General features: G+C 40.6%; 2 protein-coding genes across 3 annotated transcripts; both read left to right on the forward strand.

Moving 5' to 3' along the window:
• LOC128438483 (F-box/LRR-repeat protein 20) lies at window positions 1–823 on the forward strand. The gene is made up of 4 exons (XM_053421066.1): window positions 1–63; window positions 206–328; window positions 429–556; window positions 703–823. Exons 2-4 carry the CDS (start codon window positions 206–208, stop codon window positions 821–823), a joined length of 372 nt encoding a protein of 123 aa, XP_053277041.1. The 5' UTR covers window positions 1–63.
• Window positions 824–4,596: 3,773 nt separating this feature from the next.
• On the forward strand, window positions 4,597–21,200 carry rasef (RAS and EF-hand domain containing). Of its 2 annotated transcripts, none has more exons than XM_053421461.1 (17): window positions 4,597–5,190; window positions 9,535–9,681; window positions 10,102–10,192; window positions 11,619–11,714; window positions 12,599–12,676; window positions 12,815–12,930; window positions 13,670–13,738; window positions 13,969–14,035; window positions 14,350–14,429; window positions 14,980–15,274; window positions 15,557–15,697; window positions 16,401–16,548; window positions 16,836–16,917; window positions 17,596–17,710; window positions 18,193–18,303; window positions 18,422–18,498; window positions 19,158–21,200. In XM_053421461.1, the coding sequence occupies exons 1-17, from the start codon at window positions 4,886–4,888 to the stop codon at window positions 19,258–19,260; spliced, it is 2,121 nt and encodes a 706-aa protein (XP_053277436.1). In that variant the 5' UTR covers window positions 4,597–4,885; the 3' UTR covers window positions 19,261–21,200. The 2 variants fall into 2 exon arrangements, with proteins under 2 accessions (XP_053277436.1, XP_053277437.1); XM_053421462.1 differs by having other exon boundaries at window positions 18,196–18,303.
• The last annotated feature ends 4,405 nt before the right edge of the window (window positions 21,201–25,605 follow it).

The raw sequence follows: 25,605 nt of genomic DNA on the forward strand, positions 1-25,605 counted from the left end.
TGCAGGCTGGAGGTGTTTGGCTGTCAGTTCCTCACTGCGTCCTGTCTACAGACAATATATGAGGTACTTAAGTCATCAGCATATTTAGTTTGAATCCTTTGTGCAGTGCTTCCAAATCACGTTTGTATCTTTTCTCAATAAGTGTACACTTTCTTAGTTTGTTTCAGTATGTTTTCCATGTAGTTTTTCACTTTCTGTGTTCCAGATGTGTCCTGGTCTAAAGCATCTTAACATCGGACAGGTGCCCAAAGTCAACGCACACAGTCTCACAGTGATGGCATCACAGCTCAAATGTCTAATTTCCCTTAATGTCACTGGTCTACAGGCAGTGAGTGTGAGATTACAACCAAATAAGCTGTATGCCATGAATATTTTATCTTTGAGTTTAAACCAATGTGCTGCATTTGCTTGTTTTTTTACTGCCACAGGTCACTGATGTCACAGTGGCCACTTTGCTTCAAAACTATGTCGAACTTGAGAGTTTGACCCTCAGCTCTTGTCCTGGAGTCACGGACCTGACACTGCACAACATAAGCAAATATACACCATGCATTAGGTACACACACACACAAACACACACACACACACACACACACACACACACACACACACACACACACACACACACACACACACACACACACACACAGGAATAGTAATGTAAAGAAACTGAGATATTGTGTGTGTGCATGTGTGTGTCAGATACCTGGATGTGAGTGGCTGTTGGGCAGTGACCGATGCAGGAGTTCAGTCTCTGACTCTGGGATGTCGACGGCTTCAGCAGCTAGACCTCAGTTCCACTGGTGCAGGAAACAGAGGGTAGGAAAATGACACACTGATGAGCTGTGGTATAGTTTCATGTGGGTACATGATTGAATGGGACTTGCCGTGTCCAAAAGTCCCAAGGTAAACAAAACCATTTTTACAACTTAAGCTGTGTGTTGCAACGTTTGATATCAGTAATGAAAATGATGAGTAAAATGTCCGCTTAAAGAATTAATGGTGTGTGTTTGTGTGTGTGTGTGTGTGTGTAACACAGGGTTTCTCTGTTAGCAAATTACTGCAGTAAACACCTTCAAACTGTCAAGCTCAGCTTCTGCCACATCACCTCAGAGAACATCCTGAAGCTCTGCAGACGCAGCAAGAGGTGAACACACACATGCACAAATTAATTTCTGTCAGTATTTGTCTGAATTATTTTCTCTGAGATCTGACTTCAAAGTGTCTATGAAGGGTCAATTTGCTCTTTTACACTCTTTGCTAATTGGGCTAAAAGTGTTATTAAAGATCCAAAGTGTCTCAAATGCCTCGAAAAGTCTTGTGAAGGAGCAATTCAAACATTTATTTTGCTGTCTGGAAATCCAGTTTGTCAAGGCCCAGTAGATAAATGGCTGTGTCCCGTTTACACTTACAATATAATGATATTTTAAAAACCTTTGGAATCTACGAGTTATACATGCTGAGGACTTTAACCGACATGAAACCAAGAAATTACAATAACCCAACATACATGTCCGATTCATTCCAGGGACGATAATACAGTTTAAACAATTAAAATGAAGTCTATCAATGCTGCTGCTAGGTGTGTCATTGAATTTTAATCTATAGCTAACACCAACCATCCAACTGTGTCAACTCCGTGTGGTAACCCTAACCCTAACCCAACATATCATGCAGCACAACTACACCACTTGTTGTTCCCGTGTTTCTCTCTCTTTAGGCTGAAGCTGCTACATCTCTACGGCTGTGTACATCTCCCCAGTGAGAGAGAGATCAGAGAAGTCAACGCCATGGTTAAAGTTTACCCTCTGTCGTGACTCACACACAAACATCTGCACACAACGGGACGGACACACACATAACTGAGTAATAATATAAAAACAAAGGTGCAACATCGTATCAGTTTTACATATTTTGCATTTATTCTTGTGGTATCAGGGGATACAAGATCTGCTGAGTCTCAACGAGTAATGTTATTTATGTTCAGATATTAATAAAACTTAATGTGAAGAATTTTGTGTGTCAGATGTCAGATGTGTTGACTCTTTCAAAGGGTTTCTACTACTTAACTTTTTCTAGTTTTGATCAGGCTCAATAACTTTTTATATTTGCCTCGACTCAAACTCCAGAATCCTCATACAGAGAATTGCAAATTGCTCGAAAAATGGAAACAATTGTTGAATAAAATCTTTCTTATGTGATGATATTCTGGATATATTTTTCAACTTGTTATTTGGAAACAAAAAGTTATTTTAGGTGCTTGTAACTCAGGAAGAGCCCGGCCTGGCTCTTATCTCTTTGCTTGGAGGGAATTTGCCCTTTGATGCCAGTCATGGATTTACAGCATTTGCCACACCAAGTTTGAGGGAACGGATTTTTGTTTTTTTTTATGTCAGGGGTGTACAAGAGTCACACAAAAAGGAGTGAGATAAGAGGGGGAAGGGAGGATATAAAAGTGAAATGGCAGAGGCGTTGACACAAACCTTTTTTCTTTTCAACGATGGGATTTTTGTAGACACGGAGCAAAAGGTTTTACCTGCTGCCAACAAACAACTGGATTTAAAACCTGTTCCTCAAATGAAAGAAATATGACATTAGAGTAAATGTCCTTAAGGTTCAAATTCAAAAGGCCTTGTCAGATTTTGTATTACACTTCAATCAACTATCTGTTGTAGCTGCTACTTATTAAAAAGCAACAACATGGCCTCATCAACAAAGGGCATGAGTGAAGAAGAAAAAACTCGTCTGACCTCGCTCTTTCACGCCTACGATGTGGATTACTCAGGCTGCATTGAAAAAGATGAATTCTTCACCATTTGCCAGGAGCTTCACGTCCCGTCCCAGGAGGCAGAAAACATATTCACCCGCCTGGACGTTGACAAAGACGGAACGGTGACTTTGGAGGAGTTCATCGGCGGCTTCAAAGAACGAAACCAGGAGGAGGAAGAGGAGGATGACAGCGAAGAAGAGGAGGAACACTCCCCAACTGTGGAGACATTTTCAAATAGCAAGGAGCAGATCATATCCAGGTGAGAGAACAGTCATCAACATGTAAATGAAAGTGAAGGTAAAAGGGATAAATCATTTGAAATGTATTTCTTCAGGATTTCCTTGGTGGGGTATTTTTTTCTATTCATGAGTTCAATAAAGAAGTAAAAAGAGAATGTGTTTTAGGTCACAGTATCTTTAAAAAGGTGTATTAAAGAAGTCTTTTATCTGATACCCCAGGATCCCTGAAATAAATCACCAACGTTTCTTTGACCATTTGATGCGTCAACATGATCTTAACCTAAACTGAAATTATGTCAATTTCCTTTTCTGATGAAAACATTGTTTACCAATAAAAAAAGTGGCACAGTTTAATAAAATATGCCGTGGAAGTGTTAGAGAGTCAAGCTGAAAAACAGTCCTGCATCAAAACATCATGATTTTTCTTTCTATTACAGTAAATGCAGGTAAATTGATGCTTCAGGGTGAGAAGGTTTTATTGTCAAATTTAAAACAGGCTCCCAGGCTTTAACAGAATATGCAGTAGATTGTATTTTCAGACATTGTCAAAAATTGCACTTGTTTTGGCCTACAGGTGATTTTTAAACACATTATTGACATTTGGAACCATTTTCTAACATGGAGACTGTGTCTGTGTATATTTTTCGTGATGTTTTATATATGTATACATGTACATGGCACCTATTAACTAAACTAGACCAAACTAAACTCAACATTTTAGACAGTTAATGACTTAAAACTCTGTATCAATTTACACAAAGAACAAAAAGCAAATGTAATATTGTGTGTCAGTATGTGTGCACACGTGTGTAAATAGTCATACACGCCAATTTAAACATACATGTCAGTACAGAGCATTGTAAATCAAAAAGGATGAATCACATTGAATGGTTTGGCCTGCGGGGTTCGGATTTATGAATTCAGAACATGTACATTAAAAGGTTTTCTCGTCCTCAAAACAACATTGTTCAAAAAAATGTATATAATAAATACAAGTTCCCTTTCATATGAGCACTGAAAATGTAGTTAAAAACATGTAAGAAGAATCTGAGAGGATACTGGTATTTACTGTTTTGAAGGAAAATGTATTGTAAATGCATTCAATGTGTTTTTCATGGCCCCATTATTATTTATTTTATTCAATTTTGTTTTTAATAAAATCTAAGCGTTGTTTATATATATTTTTTATATATTAACTTGCTTTAATTGTGATCTTTTCCGTTATTAATAACTTCGGTAGCCATGTTTTTGGCTCATTTAAAATTCATTTTTAACATTTAAAAAAAAAGTTTTGCTAATCACTTGCAAAGCACTTTGAATTACACTTGACCTGTGTGAAAGTTGCAAAAATAGTGCGTGTACTGTGTGTGTGTGTGTGTGTGTGTGTGTGTGTGTGTGTGTGTGTGTGTATAAAACGTTCTGTATATCACAGGTTGGAGGATTACACAGGTTGATGATCTGTGGTTCTCTGGTTTATAAAGTCCAGTCAATCCATTACAGGGTGTCAGCCTTTCACTACAATGAGAGCACTTTCATTTGGCCTCAAGCCCAGACCTATTATTCTCAGACACATACACACACACCCACGCACAAGCACGCACACAGGTAGTTGCTGTATCTGAGTCAGACAGAGCAGCTGTTCATTTCTTCGCTGCAGAAACCAACTGGAAACTTATTTCTTCAACAGGAGCAGAACATGTCCCGAGCATTTTCACATGTTGGAACGGATTAACTTTTACCTAAAGATGTTTTTACGCACTTGTATCGAAGTGTTTTGTTAAGTTTGGCAGATCGGGAGAATAACACACTTTCTCCGTCGCCTTTACCCATTGCACCGCCTTCTCCCCCCCCCCGCAGCCAGCCCTCCATCAATGGTATGAGCGCGGAGGAGCATGACCGGCTGCGCTCCCTCTTTCGCGCCTACGACGTGGACAACTCGGGCCGCATCGAGAGGAACGAGTTTCTCACCATCTGCGCGGAGCTGCAGGTGTCCGCCGCCGAGGCCGACCGCATCTTCGACAAGCTCGACGTGGACAACGACGGCACCGTCACCCTGCAGGAGTTCATCAGCGGCTTCCACGAGCGCTACGGGGAAGACATGGAGTCGGACGAAGGGGACGTGTCCGCCGCCTGGGAGCACTTCGAGGAGCGGCTGGGCGAGCAGGCCAGGTTCATCCCCAGGTGAGGGCGCACGGCCGCGGGCAGCTTGGGCCAGTGGGTGTGAGACGCGTATGGAAATGTTCAAGGGTGATTTGAATGTGTTGGAGCGAATGATGGTGACAGCTCAGTTATCTCCAAAGGGAAATTCACAAATTAGGCTTCACGTAAGGAAAGTAAAAAGCCAACAGGTAGCTGTGGGGAAAGGATCAGAGCTTATACCGATGTTTGAGTTACAGGCAACAAGGCTGGGCAATAAAACGATATCAGGAATTATCCAAATATATTTGTCATCAATAGCAATAAAACTAAAGTTCTATATATTTACATCGAAGACACTGATTTCAAAGCTTCACTGTTTGAACGTGGATCTGCATCAGATTTGTAAAATGTTTTTGGGTGTTTGGTGTTCCCATAAAGAAAAGTTTTAAAGCCCTCACCCAGGAACGAAAGTGACTCTTTAAACTTAAAATAAATAATAATGAGACATATATCGTGACACTTATCTATCTATCTAGCTATCTATCTATCTATCTATCTATCTATTTATCTATCTAATCGATATCTGATACTGATATGAACATTTTCATCGTGATATAATTTTGGGACGTCCAGCCCTACATGCTCCTCCTTGGTGTCAGAGAAAGAAAGTGAACTGTGGCTTGTTAATGTGTTTGTCTTCAGTTCTAATCCCCTACAGGAGTCATAATATCCCAAAGATAAATATGTTCTCATGTTGACTCAGGTGTATCTCTCCCTCTTCAGTATATGTTAGGGGGAGCAAGTTGAACATGTTGAATGAATGATCATTAATCAGTCTATTTTCTATGACCCTAAACTGTGTTGTTGATTTAAAAAAGGCCTTTTATGGGAAAGTGTGATGGACATTTACATAATTTTTCAAACCATTAATCAAGAGGAGCTTTTCCACTGGTCAGCCACTGAGTCAGCAGCACAGCAGGGGTTCTGTCGTGTTTCTCATGACACCAGAGAAAACAGGGAGAAAGGCTTGGAGAGTGGTTTTCACACAGAGTGAGTACCACACCTGTAATGCTACAACACAAGTCTTTGTTTGTGGACTCCAGCTGGAAACAAACAAGAATACATCCACCTGTACACGCTAAGGAATACTCACACAGAGTATGCCAGGCAGAAGAAGTGGCCTATTAAATCACCACTGTTCCTCCTTGCCGTCCATGGCAGGGAACCAGAAGAACGGTCTGTTAATCCACAGAGTGGTGCCGATGATGCAGAGAACCGGGCCACATAGCAGGCCACTGCCCAGCACAAGCCCAACAAGCTCAGCATCGCAGAACCCGTCCTCCCTTGCCCACTCACATTTGCAGCTCGGCCATCTGGGCCGGTCACAATGACTATACCTTAACTACAACCTTCATGGTCAACCAATGGAGTCCACAATTTATTTTGCCCACACTGGAGCTCGACCTGGAACAGATGGCCCAACACCAAAGGGTTGAAGAACCAAGGGTTTCTATCTGAATGTGGACCTGGACCTTCTGACCAGGTGGAAGGCCCAGTGGACATTACACACTTTTCCTAGATTCTGGGGCCGTGGAACAGTTCCATGTTTGGGATATCTGTTCTACAGGCTTAGTGCATGCCAAATGAAAACTGAGAAATGGACAACAACCAACCTCAGAGGGAAAACAATGTTTATTTCTAATTTGAAATTAATTTAAAACAATAACTTTCCTTCTTCTTAACAAAGCCAACCACAGCTTATTATTGTGACATTAGTTTTTAACACACACGAGGTCTGCCCTACTTGCCACAGTTTTGAGGATCATCATTTTGCAATGTGTCAGTTAAGAGCTTGAGTTTGTCTGCCATGAAAAGACCAACTGACTGTCACTATGACGGAATCATTATCAACTATAACTCATATAAATACCTATCGTCTGTTAACTGAGCCGCATGCGTCTGTAATTCATCTAATCCATCATCCTTTCCAATGAGTCATTCTTATCTGACTTTTGATTGTTATTGTATTTACAGTTACATTTCTGACCGAACCTTTCAGTGGAGGCTCACTTCTCTCATCATGTGGTCAAGTAGAGATCCTTGGACAGAGCCAGGCCTCAGACCGCAAACTGACCAAAAATGGGCCCGAAGAAGCAAATATCAGAAAGTGTAATTTATTAAAAGCACCAAATAATTTTCCAGATTTCAAAGCTGCATTGTTTAGTCAGTTAGTTTCTCATTTCAATTTTTGACTCCTTTATTTTGGCGAAGCTCTTTTACATCTGCTTGTCTCATCATGTTTGCTCTTAGCTGCAGTTTTATGCATCGTCATGATGACTCCCGTATCAAGTCAGCAATAATGTCAAAATACTTCCACTGGTAAAATGTTATGTCTCTGGCCAACCTTTGTAAGCATATGTCTTTATATTGTTTTTTATTTGTGAATGTTTTCATATATCATCTTTTTGTGTATGTTTTTGGCCCCGGGCCTGACATGGGACTCTTCCTCGCGCCGCTGTGCTGTGACATCGGAACATCGATGGTCACAGCGGCACCGCTTTCTAAATACACCCTCTTATCCCTAAAGAGTCCGAGTCACTGCCACAACCGTCAGCTGAGCGATGACATCATGGAAAATATAGCACACAAGACACAGTGTCTGTTTTCCAGTGGATGAAAGAGTATTTTGTGAGAAGGAGGCATCATGAGCAAAGCAATCGATTAGGGTCCCAATCCATAACTTCATAATGATTACGGCCGAAGTAATGAGTGTGTTTTGTTGATCAATATTCAGTCTTTCAGCTGACTGAGGCAGTGACTTAAATGACTGTGTGAGGGTTCACTGAAAACATGATTCCTACGCACAACATGACTGAATAGATGATGATCTGGTCATATCATATTTGTTTTAAATGCTCAACAAATAATGATATTGGGTGCTCCTTTGAAAACCGCATTTATAAAAAAAATTATTCCACATAGACGAAAGTTTTGTGGTAACAAATGTGCATTCTAAACAGACGATGGACAAATTATCATTAGGTGCTTGAAAACTATAAATCGCAAACACAGACAAAGACGACATGGGGTCAGAAAGAGAATAGGGTTAGGGTTAGGGTTAGGGAAAGTTTTGTGGTAACACACGTGCATTCTAAACAGACGATGGACAAATTATCATTAGGTGCTTGAAAACTGTAAATCGCAAACACAGACAAACACAACATGGGGTCAGAAAGAGAATAGAAAACCTGTGAATATAAAAAAGTCTTTATTTGGTGCCAGTAAAAGTATTTTAATGCTTAAAGTTTTGAGATCATTGGGCAGAAAAGTGACGTTTTCAGCAGCGTTAGACGACATCAACTGCCTCAACACAACTTCCTGTGTTTACATCCTTTATTTGTGTGTGTGTGTGTTTCTGTTTGGAAAAGTTTGTGTGTCAGAGTGAAGGACAGCTGTGTGGTGCCGCGAGTTATTGACAGACAGGCAGGAGTGTCTATATGCTCAGTATTACAGCCGGTCCGTCCTGTTGGAAGGCAAACACACACACGCACACACACACACACACTCACTCACTGTACACTAATATGATCGAGCTGTGACGCAGAACACTTTTATCACTGTAATGACATCAAACACTAAACTAAACTGTGTGATTAAGTGAGGTTTAGTTTCTCAATGACATGTATTTATGGGATCTACATTTTATGTATTTGACTGGGATACAAAATGAGTCCAGAAGCAACAGCAAAGACACTGGTGTGTTATAAATGGACTTTTGAAATTAGAATAGTTTCTTAAAATGGTTTACTTGTGCCTGTGCTGGTGTCATGTCTTTTTCATGATTTATGAGGTGAACTGATGTTAGTTCTTCAGGCAGTAAAAGAGGAAACTTGCCTGTTTTGACCGCTCATCTGATTCTCACTGTACATAGAGAGCATGCTCTTATTTTCCTGTTCTGTTAATTTGACTGGTTCCAATCATCATACTCCACGACTTTACTAGTTTCAGCTTCACATAATCACAATTTGGTTCATTTCACATCTCAACTAACCTTAACCAGGAGCTCAGAAATGATATTTAGCCTCATTAGGACAGAGCTTTGGGGGCCACAAGATCTATTGGTCCTCACAAGGTCAGTGCTTATGCTGGGAAAGGTCGCAAAAGCTGTAACAAAACAAGTAAACAAACACATAGGGTACAGGTCAGAGTGAGATTTATTCCAGTCAACATCTCTTCTCCAGGACACATCACCAAACACTTTGGGCTCCTGATAGATACAGTGTTTGGTGATGTGAATAAAGTATGGTGTATGATTTGCCGGGGAAAAGAGTGAACATGTCAGTAATTCATCACGGCAGACAAAGTGAAATCCTGTTTTTATTCCAGACATGAACAGGCAGCGACGTTGTACCAGAACATCAGCCTGACGGAGCCAAGAATGATTCCTCAGTTCGAGACCGTCATCCTGAACTTCACCAAAGAGATCAAACAGCAAAACTCTGAGATGGAGAACCTGGCCCTCGCCATCAAACGGTGAGAAACACACAGTCACACACTTACACACTAATATGATCGAGTTGTGACGCAGAACACTTTTATCAGTGTAATTTCCCTTATGGTTATGGTTATATAGTTATTAATTCTTTCTTTCAGTAAAATATTATTTCAGATGATTCAGTTCCAATGGCTGATGATGATTATATAGATTTTACGTTAGTCCCTTTAAATGTGTGTTGTCTTGGTCCTAATGTCAGGAAATATGCAATAAATGCTGTTATGTTCAGAATCCCTCTTCAGTCCAAGAACTTGCTGGTTGGGTAAATTTGGCGACTCCACACTGGCTTCACCTGTCTTGTGACCATCAAGAGGACAACCCAGTACCTGTACATATTACATGATGGAGGGATGCAGGCTTCTGGAGTACACTGACGTTTATCTCTCGTTGTTTTGCAGCGCGCAGGACCAGGCTTCGATGCAGCTCAGTGAGATGGAGGAGGAGATGGAGCAACGCATTCACGCTGCGGAGAGAAAAACACGGGAGCAGGTGGGACAGACTCATCACATCCTCTCAAATTCAAACGCATGCTTAAACACAGCTCTCTGATTTCGTTTCAATATTGCAGGTCAGTGGATATGATGGGTTTCTGTCTGTTGAGTATATTCAGGCCAAGAGATAAGCAGGGCGTGTTTATTCAGCTCTTCCCTCATGTCAAACAAGCATGAATATCACCTTACTGATCCACTTGGACACACCTGCGGATCTGTACATCCCCTACTGTGTATTACACAGTAGACACACAGAACTGCTGGTCTCCAATAATAAGACTGTACTGTAAACACATCGTTGTCATGATAAGAGTGGGGCAGTGTGTGTGCGTGTGTGTGTGTGAAAAGTATAATCTGTAAACTACTTTCTGAGAAAATCTTTGTGCTTTTAACTTGAACTTATGTAAGTGTACTCAACTGACTCAGGAGCTGCTGTTTGCTTAGTAAGAAAAGTACACATGATTAGAGGGCCATCACCTGTTTTCTCTCACACTGTAATGTGCACACAGCCGTGCTGCCGCGTTCCGACACCTACATCACAGGAATCTAATTTTGGAAACTGGACGTAGACGGTTGCTGATACACTTATCGATCAACCGGCGGCTTTCGTCCATGTTTCAAATTCTGCCCTAAAATAAGAACAGATTAATGAGTCATTATGTTAACATGTGTCCTTAGTAAGGACACATGTTAACATAATGCATTCCCTAGTCCCTTATCCTGATCATAAACTGAATTCTACCCATAGCATTAACACCAAGTCTTAAAGGTTCAGTGTTTAGAGTTAAGTGACATCTAGTGGTGAAGCTGCATGTTGCAGCTAAATACCACTCTCCTAACCCTTTCCTTCTCGACATGAAAGAAAGGTGTGGAAACCTTCAATTGTCCTAAAAACTCAAAAGCTGTTTAGCTTGTTCAGTTTGGGCTTCTGTAAAAAACATGGCGGCCTCCGTAGGGAGGCCAGCTCCAGCTGATATTGTAAAGTATTTAAATATAAAGGGCCCATTCGAGGGTAAAGAAAACAACTCATAGAATTTAGATGAAACATACAATAGTGAACGCATCACGAGGGATATTTTATATTCAATTTCCGCCAATAGATCCCTTTCACCTAAATCTTACACACTCCTCTCTGGGTTTGAGAATTGAGGGAAACATTTTGCTATTATGCAAGAGCACAGGTCGGAAAAAATTAAGATATAACGATGTCTGGTTGTTTTCTAGGAATTTTTATGAAGAATTGTTACATATCCTATTTCCTGAATCCTCATGGACTAATGGTCGATTAGTTCAACTTGTTCTTGGAAAAATAGAAGCACATGTACACACACACATTCACAGCATGCACGCTTTAATAAGAGAATATCACAACGTGTTATTTTAAGGCAGCCATGTTTTTGTGCTGGTTGTGTGTGTTTGTGTAGGAGAAGAAGCGAGGAGAGAACGAACTGAACGAGTTACGGAGAAATTTCGAGACTGAAGTGTGTGAGCTGCAGTGTAAGATCCAGAGGATGCAGATGGTAAATATCTATTTTGTAAAACTGCCTCTTCTGGAGATCAACACATTTTGCTCCACAGAGATACAGTCAGATCAATGTCTTGAAAACGGATGATTGTGCTGTTTAACTGTCCCAGTGACATGTGGACTCACAACAAAGAGTGCATTGCTGAAGAGACACTCGCCTTCGACTCAATTAAACACAAACAGGCCCTGAAGAGTTATTTGTACTGAACATATATGAAACCGCTAAACACTGGAACTGGGTGAATTGGGTCATTTCTCGTTAACACTGACTGACTGCATTCACAAGAAGGTGAACTAATGTAATCTTTTGACCTCTTGAAAACATAAACATCCACTTGAGCAGATAACACTCACTTGTTTCCAAAGATAAAAACATGAGCTGTGCATTAGTGCAGGAAGCTTTAGAGGCAGCAGCCGAAGTGAAAGAACTATAAAATCAAATCTAATTGATTATTATTTGAAAAATGTCTATTCAAGCTTAGAATTGATCCTGTGACATGAGGTTTTTATAGATTCTCTCCACTAGGCTTTTATTTTGCCTTTTTAAATTGCACTTCTGTTTTGAGTTTATCGCATAACTAAAATTGAAAATACAAAATTAAACAGGATCTTTTTATTCTTCATATCAAAAGGAAGAACCATAAGACTGACTAGCAAAGAAATTGACAAACACTTGATAAAGAAAAGAGAAAAACATTTTAAATACCTGAGGTCAACCAATTATGTGTTTGACTCCTCCTCACTGTGTTTTAAGTGAAAATAATATTGTGATAATTATTAATGTCGTAATATTGGCCATCTCTAGTTTGTATGCTTTTTATATTAGTCTGTTAAATCTGTGTGTATAGTCAACTGAAGCTATAATATGTGAACCATCAGATCGAAGATAAGTACAAGATCATCACTGTGAAAGACGAGAGTCCAGCTTTGAAGAAAAAGATCAGTGAGCTGACACTGGTGAGACTGCGTCTGTCATTGCATAACATTTGTTCAAAGTGCCAGAAGGAGTTTTGTCTCACGTCTCCGCTTGGAGCTTCACACACGTGTTATATTCTCACTTTCCACCGCTCTCTCCTCTTGTCTTTGTGTCTGCAGGAGAACCAGCATTTAAAGCAGGACCTGATGAAATCTCAGACCAAAGTGGCCTGTCTACACAGTGAGATGGACACGCTGAAGACAGAGTTAACCGATCAAAGCATCAACTCTGAGCGGTGAATTGCTTTTTATTCCCATGTTTGTCATACGGTGTTAGAGCACTTCTAGATTGGGGTATTTAACTGGATTTCTCTTGAATCTGTAGTTGCAAGTTGCAGACCTTTCTGACAAACTCAGCATCATATTCTATTTGTCAGATTTTTCTAGAGCTCTCGTGATCATACATGAGGGGATATTTTGTTGTTGTTTCACCACCAGAAGTAAATGGGTTTGTTGCACAAGACTTGACGTCAAATCCCACTTTCTCTTGCAAACACAAACGCACACACTTACCCCTGAGGAAAATATTTAAATTTGGAATTACTTATTACAAGGAAGTGGTAGAGCCGGTTTTCTCCCTCTTTTTTAAAAAATCTCATTTGTTAATTCTGAAGTTGAGAATAATATGGTCTCTCTGCTCTCTATCACACAAGAAAACCTAGACAAGACTTGGACAAAAAGAAGTGAGGACCTCAGTGTCCCCACCTGGGGTGGGGGGGGGGGGGGGTTCACTTTGTTACTGCTGAAACAGGATATCCTGGAGCGGCTTCACACACACAATAACTTCTTCAGAAGCGTTACTTAGCAACAGACGCAGCCGAGTTACACTCCCCCTACTCAGGCCTCCTCATCACAGACACACAAACACACACACACACACACTCACACACAACTGTTACATATTCTGTATGTTTTTTTCACTTTTATTTACCGTTTCAAATGTATAAATTCGAACAATTGTTATTTATGATGCAGAGACGAAGAGCTCATGAAACATTTCGCCGATGAACGCGACGTCCTGGAGAGTCAGATCGATATTCTGCAGTAAGTCCTATCCCCACACACACACACAAATACATGCAAACACACACACACACACACACACATACACGCACACACACACACACACATAAAATTAATAAGTCAAATAAACATTATTTATTACTCTCTCTCTGTCTTTCTCTCTCGCTGTGTGTGTGTGTGTGTGTGTGTGTGTGTGTGTGTGTGTGTGTGTGTGTGTGTGTGTGTGTGTGTGTGCGTGTGTGTGTGGATAGGACAGCCAACAGGAAGCTCCATGACAGTAACGATGGCCTGAGAACAGCTCTGGAGAGGACATCAAGGGTAAAGCTGAACAATTACAAAAAAAAAATGGTCTTGTTTACAAATTAAAAGAGGCTTAAGTTATTTCCTACTTTGGGTTTATAGACGCCATTTGTTTTTTTTAATAAGAAAAACTGACTTTTTGCTTTGATTCTTAAACCTATTTACACAATTTCAACCCCAAAAAACGAATTAATTGGACCAGCAGATTTGTTTGAAATGAAAAAAGGCATATTGTGTTACAATACTCATGAAAACAATCACAGTATGAATATGTGTCAGTTTCAGAAAGTAATGAAACATTATAATCTCTATATATATATGGTGTGTTTCAGTCTGGTAACTGTGCAGAAATTAAGGAGAGAAGCAGAAGTAAAAGCATCTGCTACACATCCCCATATGCGTTAAGGGAAAGGTCAGTGCGCCACTCTTCTACTCATTGTATGCACGTAGTGTATTGATACACAATGATGAACTTTTATATTTTCTGAACAGTCAATTTTTATTTTTTATTTTATCACAGCTACTGTTTATCTTTTAAATACTATTTCAGTTGTATCAAGAGCAGAATATTAACAGTAAGTGTTTAGGGATTAAGGATGATATAGGTGTTTGCAATGTTCAGGGTGTTTATTTCAGACTGGGTGCATCTAGTTTGAGCCATTTGCATGTCCAGTATAAAATGTATTGAGTCAAGACGCTTTGCTTGGAATTTAAGGCTTTTTCCTCATGAACACGATTGTCTGTTGATACAGCAACGTATTCGAGTTTTGTATTAGTATTCATTTATTTGGACTACCAGAAAAATAAATATGTAAATAAAACATTATTGCACAATGTCCTGGTTCCTCTGGGTAATAATAGTAGTAGTTTGTAGGCTCTACTTGTCTCACCTCCATCTTGTTCTAGAGGATGCAGAATTAGCCTATGGAGGTTTTTATTTATTTTCCTGGTCTCCTCCTCAGGTTCGGTCAGCGTATGGACGAATACCCTCTGTCCGCGCGGCGGCCCAGCTGTGACACGCTGGCCCTGGCCATGTGCGACCCAGGCCTGAAGCGCAGGGACAGCAGTGAGTGCGAGGAGGACAGCCTGCCCGAGGTCTACACGGACAGCGGCCTGTCGACGCTCAGAGGCTCGCACGGAGGCTACGACTCTGAGCAGGAGGTCAAGGGTCAAGAGGAGGAGGAGGAGGAGAGAGAGGAGAAGAAGGTGGAGGACGACAACAATGACAGCATGATGGGAGAAACGTCTGACGCTGAGGTGAGACGAGAAGAAGATCCAACACAGACACACAACTGCACATGGGGGTTAATTCTTCATCTGCCTTTCTTTGGTCATTAGCAAGATTACGCGAAAAAGAAAAAAAAAACGTTACACATTCCCATGCAATTTTGTGGAAGGGCGGGGCACGACAAAAGGAAGAACCCATACAATGTTCACGTTCTTTGACAGTGTTTCAACATTTCCGTTGGTTTCCTGGATAATGGACAATATCATTTCTTCAGTGTAATGCTAGCGGTTGCCTCTGTTTCTCCATCACAGCCTGCAGACACACAAGACAGTGAATCAGCAATCGGGTCGGACAGCAGCTCAGTGTTGGACTGGAAGCTGCCTGAACCCGTTGGTGAGACTTTTACCCCGGCACCGACAACAAGGAAAGCCCTCAGCGCCATCAGTGTTCAGGTAAGAGAGACAAGAAAGAAGGGAGGGAAGATAAAAAGAGGAGTGAGAAGAAGTCAACACATGTTGGTGAGAAATGACTTTTGATTCTCCAGAGAAAAATGCCTAAACACGCGTACATCACCACATCCGACTGTCTGCTTCTTCAAGGGCACACGGACACTGAATGTGTAAACACAGAGGCCGTATTTTGTTTACAGATAATGCTAATGTCTGTGGTGGATAATTCCATCTGTGGTTCACCTCGGAAATGCAAGTGCATTAATGTGGGGGGTGGGGTTTCTGAAGGAGCAGTGAAAGGAGGGGCGTGTTTTCAAATAGCAACAGTGGTTCCCTGTTTTCACCAACTCCACCTGTAATGGTCAAATATTTATTAAATTAGATATTGTTAATGATTTCAGTGACTCTAGTATCAGGATTCAGAAATTTAAAGATTTTATTTAGAATCCCAACAAATCAAGGTGTGTTTTTTCTTTCACTTGATTTCATTGTCTTTCATTGAGCAGTTTCTTCAGGGCCACGTTTAGCAAACGTATCTATGTGACCTACATTGTGATCTGCAATGAGACATAAAACCCTCAACATCGCCGAATGTGGCTGATGAAAAAGAGACATGAAAATAAGACGAACGAGAAATTTTAAAGTGGTCAAAGCCAAACTAATTGTGCAGATTTGTGTTATCACTCTGCCTCTGTCCCCTCTGCAGAAGGACCTGGGCAGCATTGACCAGGGCTACAGGACCTCAGAGAAAGCCTTCAGGATCGTGTTGGCCGGAGATGCGGCCGTGGGAAAGTCCAGCTTCCTGCTGCGACTCTGCAAGAACGAATTCAAACTTAACTCCAGCACAACTCTGGGTGAGTCGGATGAAACAAAACTCTCTTTTAGTCATGACTGGCTTTATTGTCTTGTTCTCTCCTCTTCCACTTCAGATAAATAATATTTTCCAAGAAATGAAGGCCTGGAGGGAGTGGCAGCTGACAGATTAATAGTTAACCAGTCAGTAGTTAATGGTCAAATTTCTGTGAGGGTTATAGTTTAAATAAGCCCTTGACTATTGTTTGAAGTTGTAAAATGTAATGTTCCCTTAGTTGTTTTAGTTTTGCAGTGTGATATGTTTTATTTTGACTTTTTGTGTGTTCAGGAGTGGATTTTCAGATCAAGACACTAGTTGTAGATGGAGAGCCTGTTTTACTACAACTATGGGACACTGCAGGACAGGAAAGGTGTGTTTGATATATATATATGTACTATTATATATGTACAAAAGCTTATAAGCGTATAAGAAGATATGCAAGCTTCCAGAAATATAGAGTCTGACCGTTTTACTGGTTCGTTGATAAATTCAGCCAATGTCCTTCACAGGTATATCATATTTGACGTTTGTCAAAATAAAATCAGTGATTTTACAGAATAAACAGAAAATCTGTGCATTAAAGATTACATTTTACATTAGCGAATTTTTTTTTTCTTAATTCAAGTTCAACAGGCTATATTTGTGTTTTATATTTATTTGTAATTATTGATGAAATAGTTTATGGTTTATGGTAGTTTTTATTTATGTAAGACGAATTAATCTAATTACGGTTATATGGAAGTAGATTTGTTGACATATGTTTAATATATTAAAAAAACTGAAATAAAAACCTCAATTACCTAATCTTTGTCATTAAGGTATGATAACATTGTCTTAGGAATCATTGAAAAATTGTTTAATTTGTACAACAGCCACTATCGGAAATGTTTTTCGTTTTATAATATCGGTCAGGCTGCATTAAAAGTAAGACAAAACATTTTGTATTTATCTTATCGCAAAAAACTTAAATTATTCTGCCAACACAAGTTAAAAAATCGACGTTGTGTGTCTAGTGTGTATTTTGAACTGTTGTCTCCCCTCACCTCAGGTTTCGCAGTATTGCAAAGTCTTATTTCCGGCGGGCGGACGGCGTATTGCTGCTGTACGACATCACCTGTGAAAAGAGCTTCCTGAATGTGAGAGAGTGGGTGGACATGATCGAGGTAATAAAGGTGCTCAGAGGAAAACATTCTGGCAAACTAAGTATCACAGTGTTTGACCTCTGCAGATTAAAGTGAAGGTGGAATTTATCCACCTTCTATAAAGGCAGCGTTTGTCTTGTTTTAAGATACTTTATGTTAACATGTTGTCACACGTTCATTTTAATCCCTAACTAAACGGTCTTGCCTGTTTCCCTTTTCTCCCATGCAGCAGATGTGTAAGTGTGGAGTGGAAAGCATGCACAGATTGTGTTCTGTTGTTTTATTGTGGGCTTGTTAAAAAATTCCTGCATGTTGTATTTTGTGGCCTGTGAAAATCCGTTATGTGTTGTCTGATACAAAGCACTATGTAAACAATGAACTGATATTACATTTTTTTTTTTTTGTACCTAGCACATACAGTCATAAATTCACCGTCCAGCAACATATATATTTTGTTTAATTTCTTTATGTTTAACTAGTTTTACTGTTTTTCTGATACTTAGCAGGACGTGAGTCTGGAGGACATTCCCATCATGCTCGTGGGTAATAAGTGTGATCTCAGAGAATTGGAAGTTAACTGTGTTCCTACCAGCTATGGAGAAAAACTGGCCATGGTAAACATCCACTATCATCTTCGTTTAATTTCCAAGTCATAACCTGTAACCAACTAGGATCAGCAGTAAAATAAACAGATTGATTATGGATTATTGATTTTCTGTCTTTACCCAACAGACATACAACACCCTGTTTTGTGAAACTAGCGCCAAAGAGGGCTCCAACATCCTGGAGGCCGTTCTGCATCTGGCCAGGTGAGATGTTCCATCTGGTTCCGTCTGATATGTATGAACCAAACACAGCAGTCGATGTTTCCAAGTAATAATCAGTTTGGTTTGTTCATCCGCCCAATTCATGATATCTCAATAACACCTTGAGGGAATTCAGGTTTGGTTCATATGTTCAGTTGGACATATTATTTTTGGTGGTCAAAGGTCACGGTCGTTTTTGACTCACAAATAGAGAAATTTGCCTTGTGAACCTCATATCTCAAGTTTGATGTTGGTTTGTCCTCAGACACAGGAAGTGAACGTGTACTATTTGAGTGAGTAGTTCAGGGTCTGTGGTGTTCAGTGGCGTTACTTTGTAGTGCGTTACTGTATAGTGCGTTACTGTAATTCCACTATTTTTAGCGGTAACGAGCATGTAACGAAGTATTTTTTGAGAAATTTGCCTTGTGAACCTCATATCTCAGGTTTGATGTTGGTTTTAGTTTGTCCTCAGACACAGGAAGTGAACGTGTACTAGTTGAGTGAGTAGTTCAGGGTCTTGTCTTGAGGCCTGTTAACTGTAGCATCTTCCCACCGGCAACCTGTTACTCTAGGTGTACTAAGATGACGTGGTTGATTCGTGATTAGTTTTATTGAACTTTTGCTTTGATTTCACTTTTTCTTTTTCTCTGCCCCCCCCCCAGGCAGGTAAAAGAACAGTCGACCTTAAATCGAAAGAGTCACTATCAGTCGCTCCCCAGCCTGGACGCTCCCCGTAAGAAACCAAACTTCTCCTGTTGCACCTGATCAGACTCATTTCTGGACCTGCACGTCTGACTTAATGTGAACTCGAGAAGGAAAACAAATGCAGAAACCTGACAAAGCCGAAATGAGACGTGATCTCTGCAACAGGAACAAATCATCACCCTCAGTAACCACAACTACTTTATGTTATAATGGATCAAGTGAGCAAAGTGGATCACAGCAGAATATCCACAACTTCACATTCATTTTAGATGTTTGTTTTCGTTATTCAGGGTTATGTAAAAGAAGTTTTGTTTCGGGCACAGCATGAATTCCTAACTGTTCAATATTTTACCATGTAATGTTTGTTCTTTATTATGCTATCACACTGATTTGCACAATTTCGTTCCTCCTGTGTGATATATGGTTTGTACAATCAGCTCTGCCTGGTTCTGGCACGTTGTGAAAAGAATGTGTAGATCATGAGAAGAGAAAGACGGCTGTGTAAGTGAAATCCTGTGTCCCTCCTGTGGCTGCGAGGGATTTCCTGTGGGGGCACTGGTTTCCCTCCTACAGGGTGAAGACATGTAGGTTAGATGAACTTGCGACTCTAAAACGAAAGTGAATGTTGGATGTTTGGCCCTGTGATGGACTGGTGCCTGGTCCGGGTGGAGCTGCCTCCATCATCTTGTGCTGGTTTGAAGTGTCATCTACAAAATGTTGTTTGCCTCAAATGAAACTGATGTTTGTAGTTGGCACCTCCCAGATATTACTGCAAGTGAACTGTATTGACTGTCGACATGGAGACACAGAGAAGTGTGTAAGGACCTTAAAGCAACACTATGCCACTTTACAATAGCATCTTTAAAACCTGTCACAATGACAAATTTGTAACAAGGAGAATGGTGCCACCCTCTTCGGTGAGCAGGTACGATCTCCTGCGTGAAGTGTGTAACAGCTAATGCCGAATTGTAGATGAGTTAAAAAGACTTGGAGAACTATGAAGAACCAGCGTTTATTTCAAGTATTCAGAGAAAAAACTTAAAATACTGAGAATTCTAAACAGAGTTTTGCGTATTTGCTACAGCAGCTGCTTCTCTGACTCAGGAACCTGGGGATAATGAGAAATTTCCAACATTCAGTTGTATTTCAGTTTAATTCAATCACATCAAGTTTTATCTCTACAGCCTATATTAACAAATCAAAATTAGCCTCATAGGGTTTGATAAAAAGGTGTGACGCCCTCTGCCCTGAACCCTCGACTAGAGTGAGGAATAACTACCAAAAAAACAAAGACACCCCAGGGGGAGTCACATGTGAGGGATCCCTCTCCCGGGACGGACAGAAGTGCAATAGATGTCATATGTCATGTCAATATTTACAATTTTCTTGAGAAATGACAGTGTCTAACATAGATAGAAATGTGTATCAATGTTTAAAGCTTTTATGCAGAAAGAAAAATGTCTGAAAGGTAAAAACATCCATTGAACAGGCCTTTTTAATGTGACTTCATCTTCATCATCACCATCATGTGTGGCTGCAGAGGGCGCTATTGCTCAGTAAAAGTTACATGGTGTTGCTTGAATTAAATAAATGCTCTATACTGTATAAGATGCAGTGTGTGGTCGTATGAGGCTTCATGCTAATGTTCTGACACATCCTTTTTATTATATTACCCACAGTGTTATATTTCCTTTCATTTGACCTCCTGCTGAGGATGATGCTGTGTTACAGATTTTATATTTTTGAAGCTGAACATATCGCACATCATTCTCACTTTGCATGAATGCTAAAAATAACTGCTGTCATTTGATCATTTAACCATCTGGTATAAATTATAATTAAATAGGTATGTGTAAATGAAAGGTGGCAGACTCTGATCCACTAGATGTCTGTTATTCTGTTTAAATGAGTGCACATGAACTTAGTAAACTACTGATGTGATTGAGTCTGTCTTGTTATTTGTCCTGGATAATAAAAATAATGCCGCATTATCAATGAAAGCCTTGTCTGAAATCCCTCTCTTTATCTGACCGGGTGTCTTCGAGGGCGCCATTGTCACACAATTTTTACTCTTTCATCTTAATTTACTGCATTTTTAAGGGAAAAAAATGTTAATCTGAAGTTGAGATTTTGATTTTATTTGGTGGGGAGATTTTATTTTTATTTTGTTGTCTTTACTCTGTAAAGCAGCTGAAAGTAAGTTATTATTATTATTATTATTAATAATGATAAAGTTTTTATTATTACAGAATGGCTGAAGAAAACTAAATATTAGTGTGGTCATCTGTGAGATGTTGCACATTTATGTGACATCGATGGGTGTATATAGTGCAGAATCATAGAGTATATATATTATAAACCCTGACGAGCTCCGACACACAGTGATTGGTCGTGAGGATTTCTGAACCGTTAAGACACCACATGGCTCACAGTCATGTTAGGGAACATGGCTCTCAGCTATTTATTTCCACACAAACTAAACTTCTTCTTTAAATGTCTTTGCTAAAGGTCATAATTAGTTCAATTGTGCAGTTATTCCTTTGAAAATAAGGTTTCTTTCTGTCTTTGTTTCTCTGTAAACATGTAGTGTGAATGCCACAACATCACAAGACTGATATCACCCAGATGAACAGAATATTAAAGACTTAATAAATAGATTTATTTAAATAAATTTGGTGAATACATTTTAAACCGTTTGTGAGGGAGGGGAAGATTACTCAAATACATACAGAGGTCTCATCATAGGATGGAGTATAGTCTGGATCACTTAGGACATCCTTGGATGGTTAGGGTTAGGGTTAGGGTTCACAATACACACTCTATACCCCATCCTTTGAAGGAAAGGATTCAGCAAAGGAATGCCGATGATCTCAATTGCTAATGTCATATGATGTATTCTCTTTTTTTCAGAAAAACAAGTCTGAACTGCAGAAAATGGACATCTCTACTCTCAAAAGGCAAAATACCGCGCTGGTCAATAAGAATGATGAGCTCATGGCCAAACTGAAGATGGCAGAGGCTCAGATCCACAATCATTTTATAGGCATTAACATCTTACCCAACAGACATACAACACTCTGTTTTGTGAAACTAGCGCCAAAGAGGGCTCCAACATCCTGGAGGCCGCTCTGCATCTGGCCAGGTGAGATGTTCCATCTGGTTCCGTCTGATAATGTATGAAACACAGCAGTGGATGTTTCCAAGAAATAATCAGTTTTGTTTATCCATTCGCCCAATTCATGATATCTCAATAACACCTTGAGGGAATTCAGGTTTGGTTCATATGTTCAGTTGGACATATTCTTTTTGGTGGTCAAAGGTCACGGTCGTATTTGGCTCACAAATAGAGAAATTTGCCTTGTGAACCTCATATCTCAAGTTTGATGTTGGTTTGTCCTCAGACACAGGAAGTGAACGTGTACTAGTTGAGTGAGTACTTCAGGGTCTGTGGTGTTCAGTGGCGTTACTTTGTAGCGCATTACTGTAATTCCACTACTTTTAGCGGTAACGAGCATGTAACGAAGTATTTTTTTTAATCAAGTAGCGCAGTTACAATTTCTGAAATTTAAATGAGTTTGTTACTCGCGTTACTCTCTTTTGAGAAAACTGAACACTTGCAGACAAGAAGACAAGTGAAGCAGATCCCCCGAAAGATGGTCGAGACTTAAACTGATGTTCTGGTCGTTTATTTGAGCCGTCCTTGTAACACCGTACACCTTAATACAACTTTGAACAACTTAAGGCCGAATTATAGTCCTGCGACTGCAACCGCGGAAGGCCACGCAGTTGCATCGACGGACTCGTTTTGGTTTATACTTCTCTAATGTGTTGCGCGTGTTGCAACGCAATTCACCGCCAGAACATTAGGCGGAGTAACGTTGTTTGTCGAAGACAAAACACACAAAGAAGAGACGTCTTCTTCTTCGTCGACTGTTTATTTAGATCGCCACTCCGGCTCCTCATAGCCTATTTCTGGCGGACAAATCCGCCAGTCAGTGACGGGTTATACAAGTGGTCATACTTTCGGATCTCTTCTGCCAAGTGCTCATCTATTTGGTCCATATTCATTCTTCTAAATCTTCCGTGATTTCCGCGTATTGTGGGGCATGAAACCGGAAAATAGACTCCGGACAGGATGTTGTAAGCTGACCAATCACAAGCCTTGCGGGCTGCGTGAGGCTCGCGTTGTTTTGTCGTATAGTTAGAAAAATTGGCGGACGCACGCAAGCCGCCAGAGGGCTTGAAAGGGGCGTGTTTTGTGTGTCTTGCGTGCATGCGTGCAACCCGACTATAATTTGGCCTTTAAAGGCCGATATATGCTTCTCCGAGTCCGTTACGGACGGACGGATCGGACGGACCCTTTTTGATTTATAGTTCTACGAGCCTTTTTGTTGTGAAAACAATTCACCACCAGAACAATAGTTGGCGCAACGGAAGTCGAGCTTAGAGAAGCCTACCTCATGAGGTATATAGAAGAAGTCCACGCTGGTTTATTTACGTCCTCCCGGCTCCTCACACACAGTGAACGATGGCAACTAACAGAAAAAGGATGTTGATGACGCGACAGTTTTTGCTGAAATAAATTGACACCCAGCGGGTCAAAATGCTTTTGTTATCGTGTCTTAACGCAGCGGTTCCCCGGTCTTGTTTCCAAACTGCGTTGCTAATTCAACAGCTGCAACAGCTTGAAGCTACACGGAGGCAGCTAGCTCCCCCCAGCTTCCACACACAGTCAGCACGGACACCCGATACTAGCTACTACCAAGTGTTTGCTTCTAACCTGACGGTGTTTGAGAAACAGTGTCATGAGAGCCGGGGGATTAAAGTCAGCGGGTTTTTATGCTGTTCCCACCGCAGTTAGCATGGTGGCTAGCCCGCTAGCCCCGTTATGAAAGTTCGTTATAACTGTATGTGACCGTACACACATGCTGTAAGTGCTCTAACCAGCCACTGTCAGCCGGACAACGCCGCTGGCTTAACACACTTGTCACATTAATCATAGAGTCGTAGTTGTGATTTTGGTTTACTGTGATTTAGGGAATGGAACAGGAAGTTTGAGGTCCCGAAATGCTGGCGTTAGCGGACCAATCACAGCCAAGGACTATCCTAGGGCTCTCCGCCATGCCGACGTGTAGTTAGAAAAATCAGAGCTGTCCGAAAAGCTCTCCGTGGAGCCCCGGAGTGGCCCGGAGAGGGCGTTCCACGGCAAAGAAGGCGGTCCTATCTGTCCGTGTCCGTCAAAACGGAGAAGCATAAATTGGCCTTAAGTCATTCATGCTTCCCCAAGCGCTGCGCGTCTTATAAAGCAATTCCCCGCCAGAACACTAGGCGGAGTAATGTTTTTTGTCGAAGACGACCTTAGAGACCCCTTCTTTCTTCTTCGTCGATTGTTTATTTACATAGCCACTGCGGCTCCTCGTAGCCTGTTTCTGGCGGACAAATCGGCCAGTCAGTGACGGGTTATACAAGCGATCATACTTTCGGATCTCTTCTGCCAAGTGCTCTTCTATTTGGTCCATATTCGTTCTTCTAAATCTTCCATGATTTCTGCCGGTATTATGGGACATGAAACCGGGAACTAGACTCCGGACGGGATGTAGTAGGCAGACCAATCACAAGCCTTGCGGGTTTTGTGAGGCTCGCGTCGCTTTGTCGTATAGTTAGAAAAATTGGGCGACGCACGTAAGCACGTAAGAAGAGATACATAAGCCCGGAAGGGCTCTTGCGCTTGCGGGCCCGTGAAAACGCAGAAGCATGCACCGGCCTTTAGAAACACCTTGAAACAACCGTGGACACCGTAAGACATTTTGCTTCTTCGGAGGGTCGCTAAAAACATAAACCTTTTTCGTAGCGCCGTTGTAGTCATCACAGGATGTGAAAATGTAACATTTTCACAATAAAACATTTTAATAATAAAATTACAGAAAGTAACTTAAAAGTTACTTTTCCTAGTGACTAATTACTTTTGATATACAGTAACTGGTTAAGTAATTCAATTTTTAAAAGAAGTAACTAGTAACTGTAACTAAGTACTAATTTTCAGTAACTTCAGTGGCTTGAGGCCTGTTAACTGTAGCATCTTCCCACCCGAAACCTGTTACTGTAAGTGTAATAAGATGACGTGGTTGATTCATGATTAGTTTTATTGAACTTTTGCTTTGATTTCACCTTTTTTTTTCTCTGCCCCCCCAGGCAGGTAAAATAACAGGCCAGTGCTCTCTCTTTTTGCACTTTCTAACATTTAATTACATCCAAGATACTTGGATACAGCTAAATCTGATTTTAAAATCACAAAATTATCAACTGGAAGCAGACGTGATTTCCAATGGCTGTAGTGAACAAATACTGCCCTCATGAGGGCCAGATGCACAATGTCATTTCGTTTTTTTTTCATTTTTACCCTCA

Source organism: Pleuronectes platessa, chromosome 4, assembly GCF_947347685.1.
Source record: "Pleuronectes platessa chromosome 4, fPlePla1.1, whole genome shotgun sequence".
Classification (NCBI taxonomy): Eukaryota; Metazoa; Chordata; class Actinopteri; order Pleuronectiformes; family Pleuronectidae; genus Pleuronectes; species Pleuronectes platessa.

Coding starts and splice junctions, on each gene's coding strand:
- LOC128438483 (XM_053421066.1), top strand. CDS start 206: ATGTGTCCTGGTCTAAAGCATCTTAACATCGGACAGGTGCCCAAAGTC. Junction 329..428: donor ATGTCACTGGTCTACAGGCA/GTGAGTGTGAGA, acceptor TTACTGCCACAG/GTCACTGATGTCACAGTGGC. Junction 557..702: donor AAATATACACCATGCATTAG/GTACACACACAC, acceptor TGTGTGTGTCAG/ATACCTGGATGTGAGTGGCT.
- rasef (XM_053421461.1), top strand. CDS start 4,886: ATGAGCGCGGAGGAGCATGACCGGCTGCGCTCCCTCTTTCGCGCCTAC. Junction 10,193..11,618: donor AGAGAAAAACACGGGAGCAG/GTGGGACAGACT, acceptor GTGTTTGTGTAG/GAGAAGAAGCGAGGAGAGAA. Junction 16,549..16,835: donor TAACTCCAGCACAACTCTGG/GTGAGTCGGATG, acceptor TTGTGTGTTCAG/GAGTGGATTTTCAGATCAAG.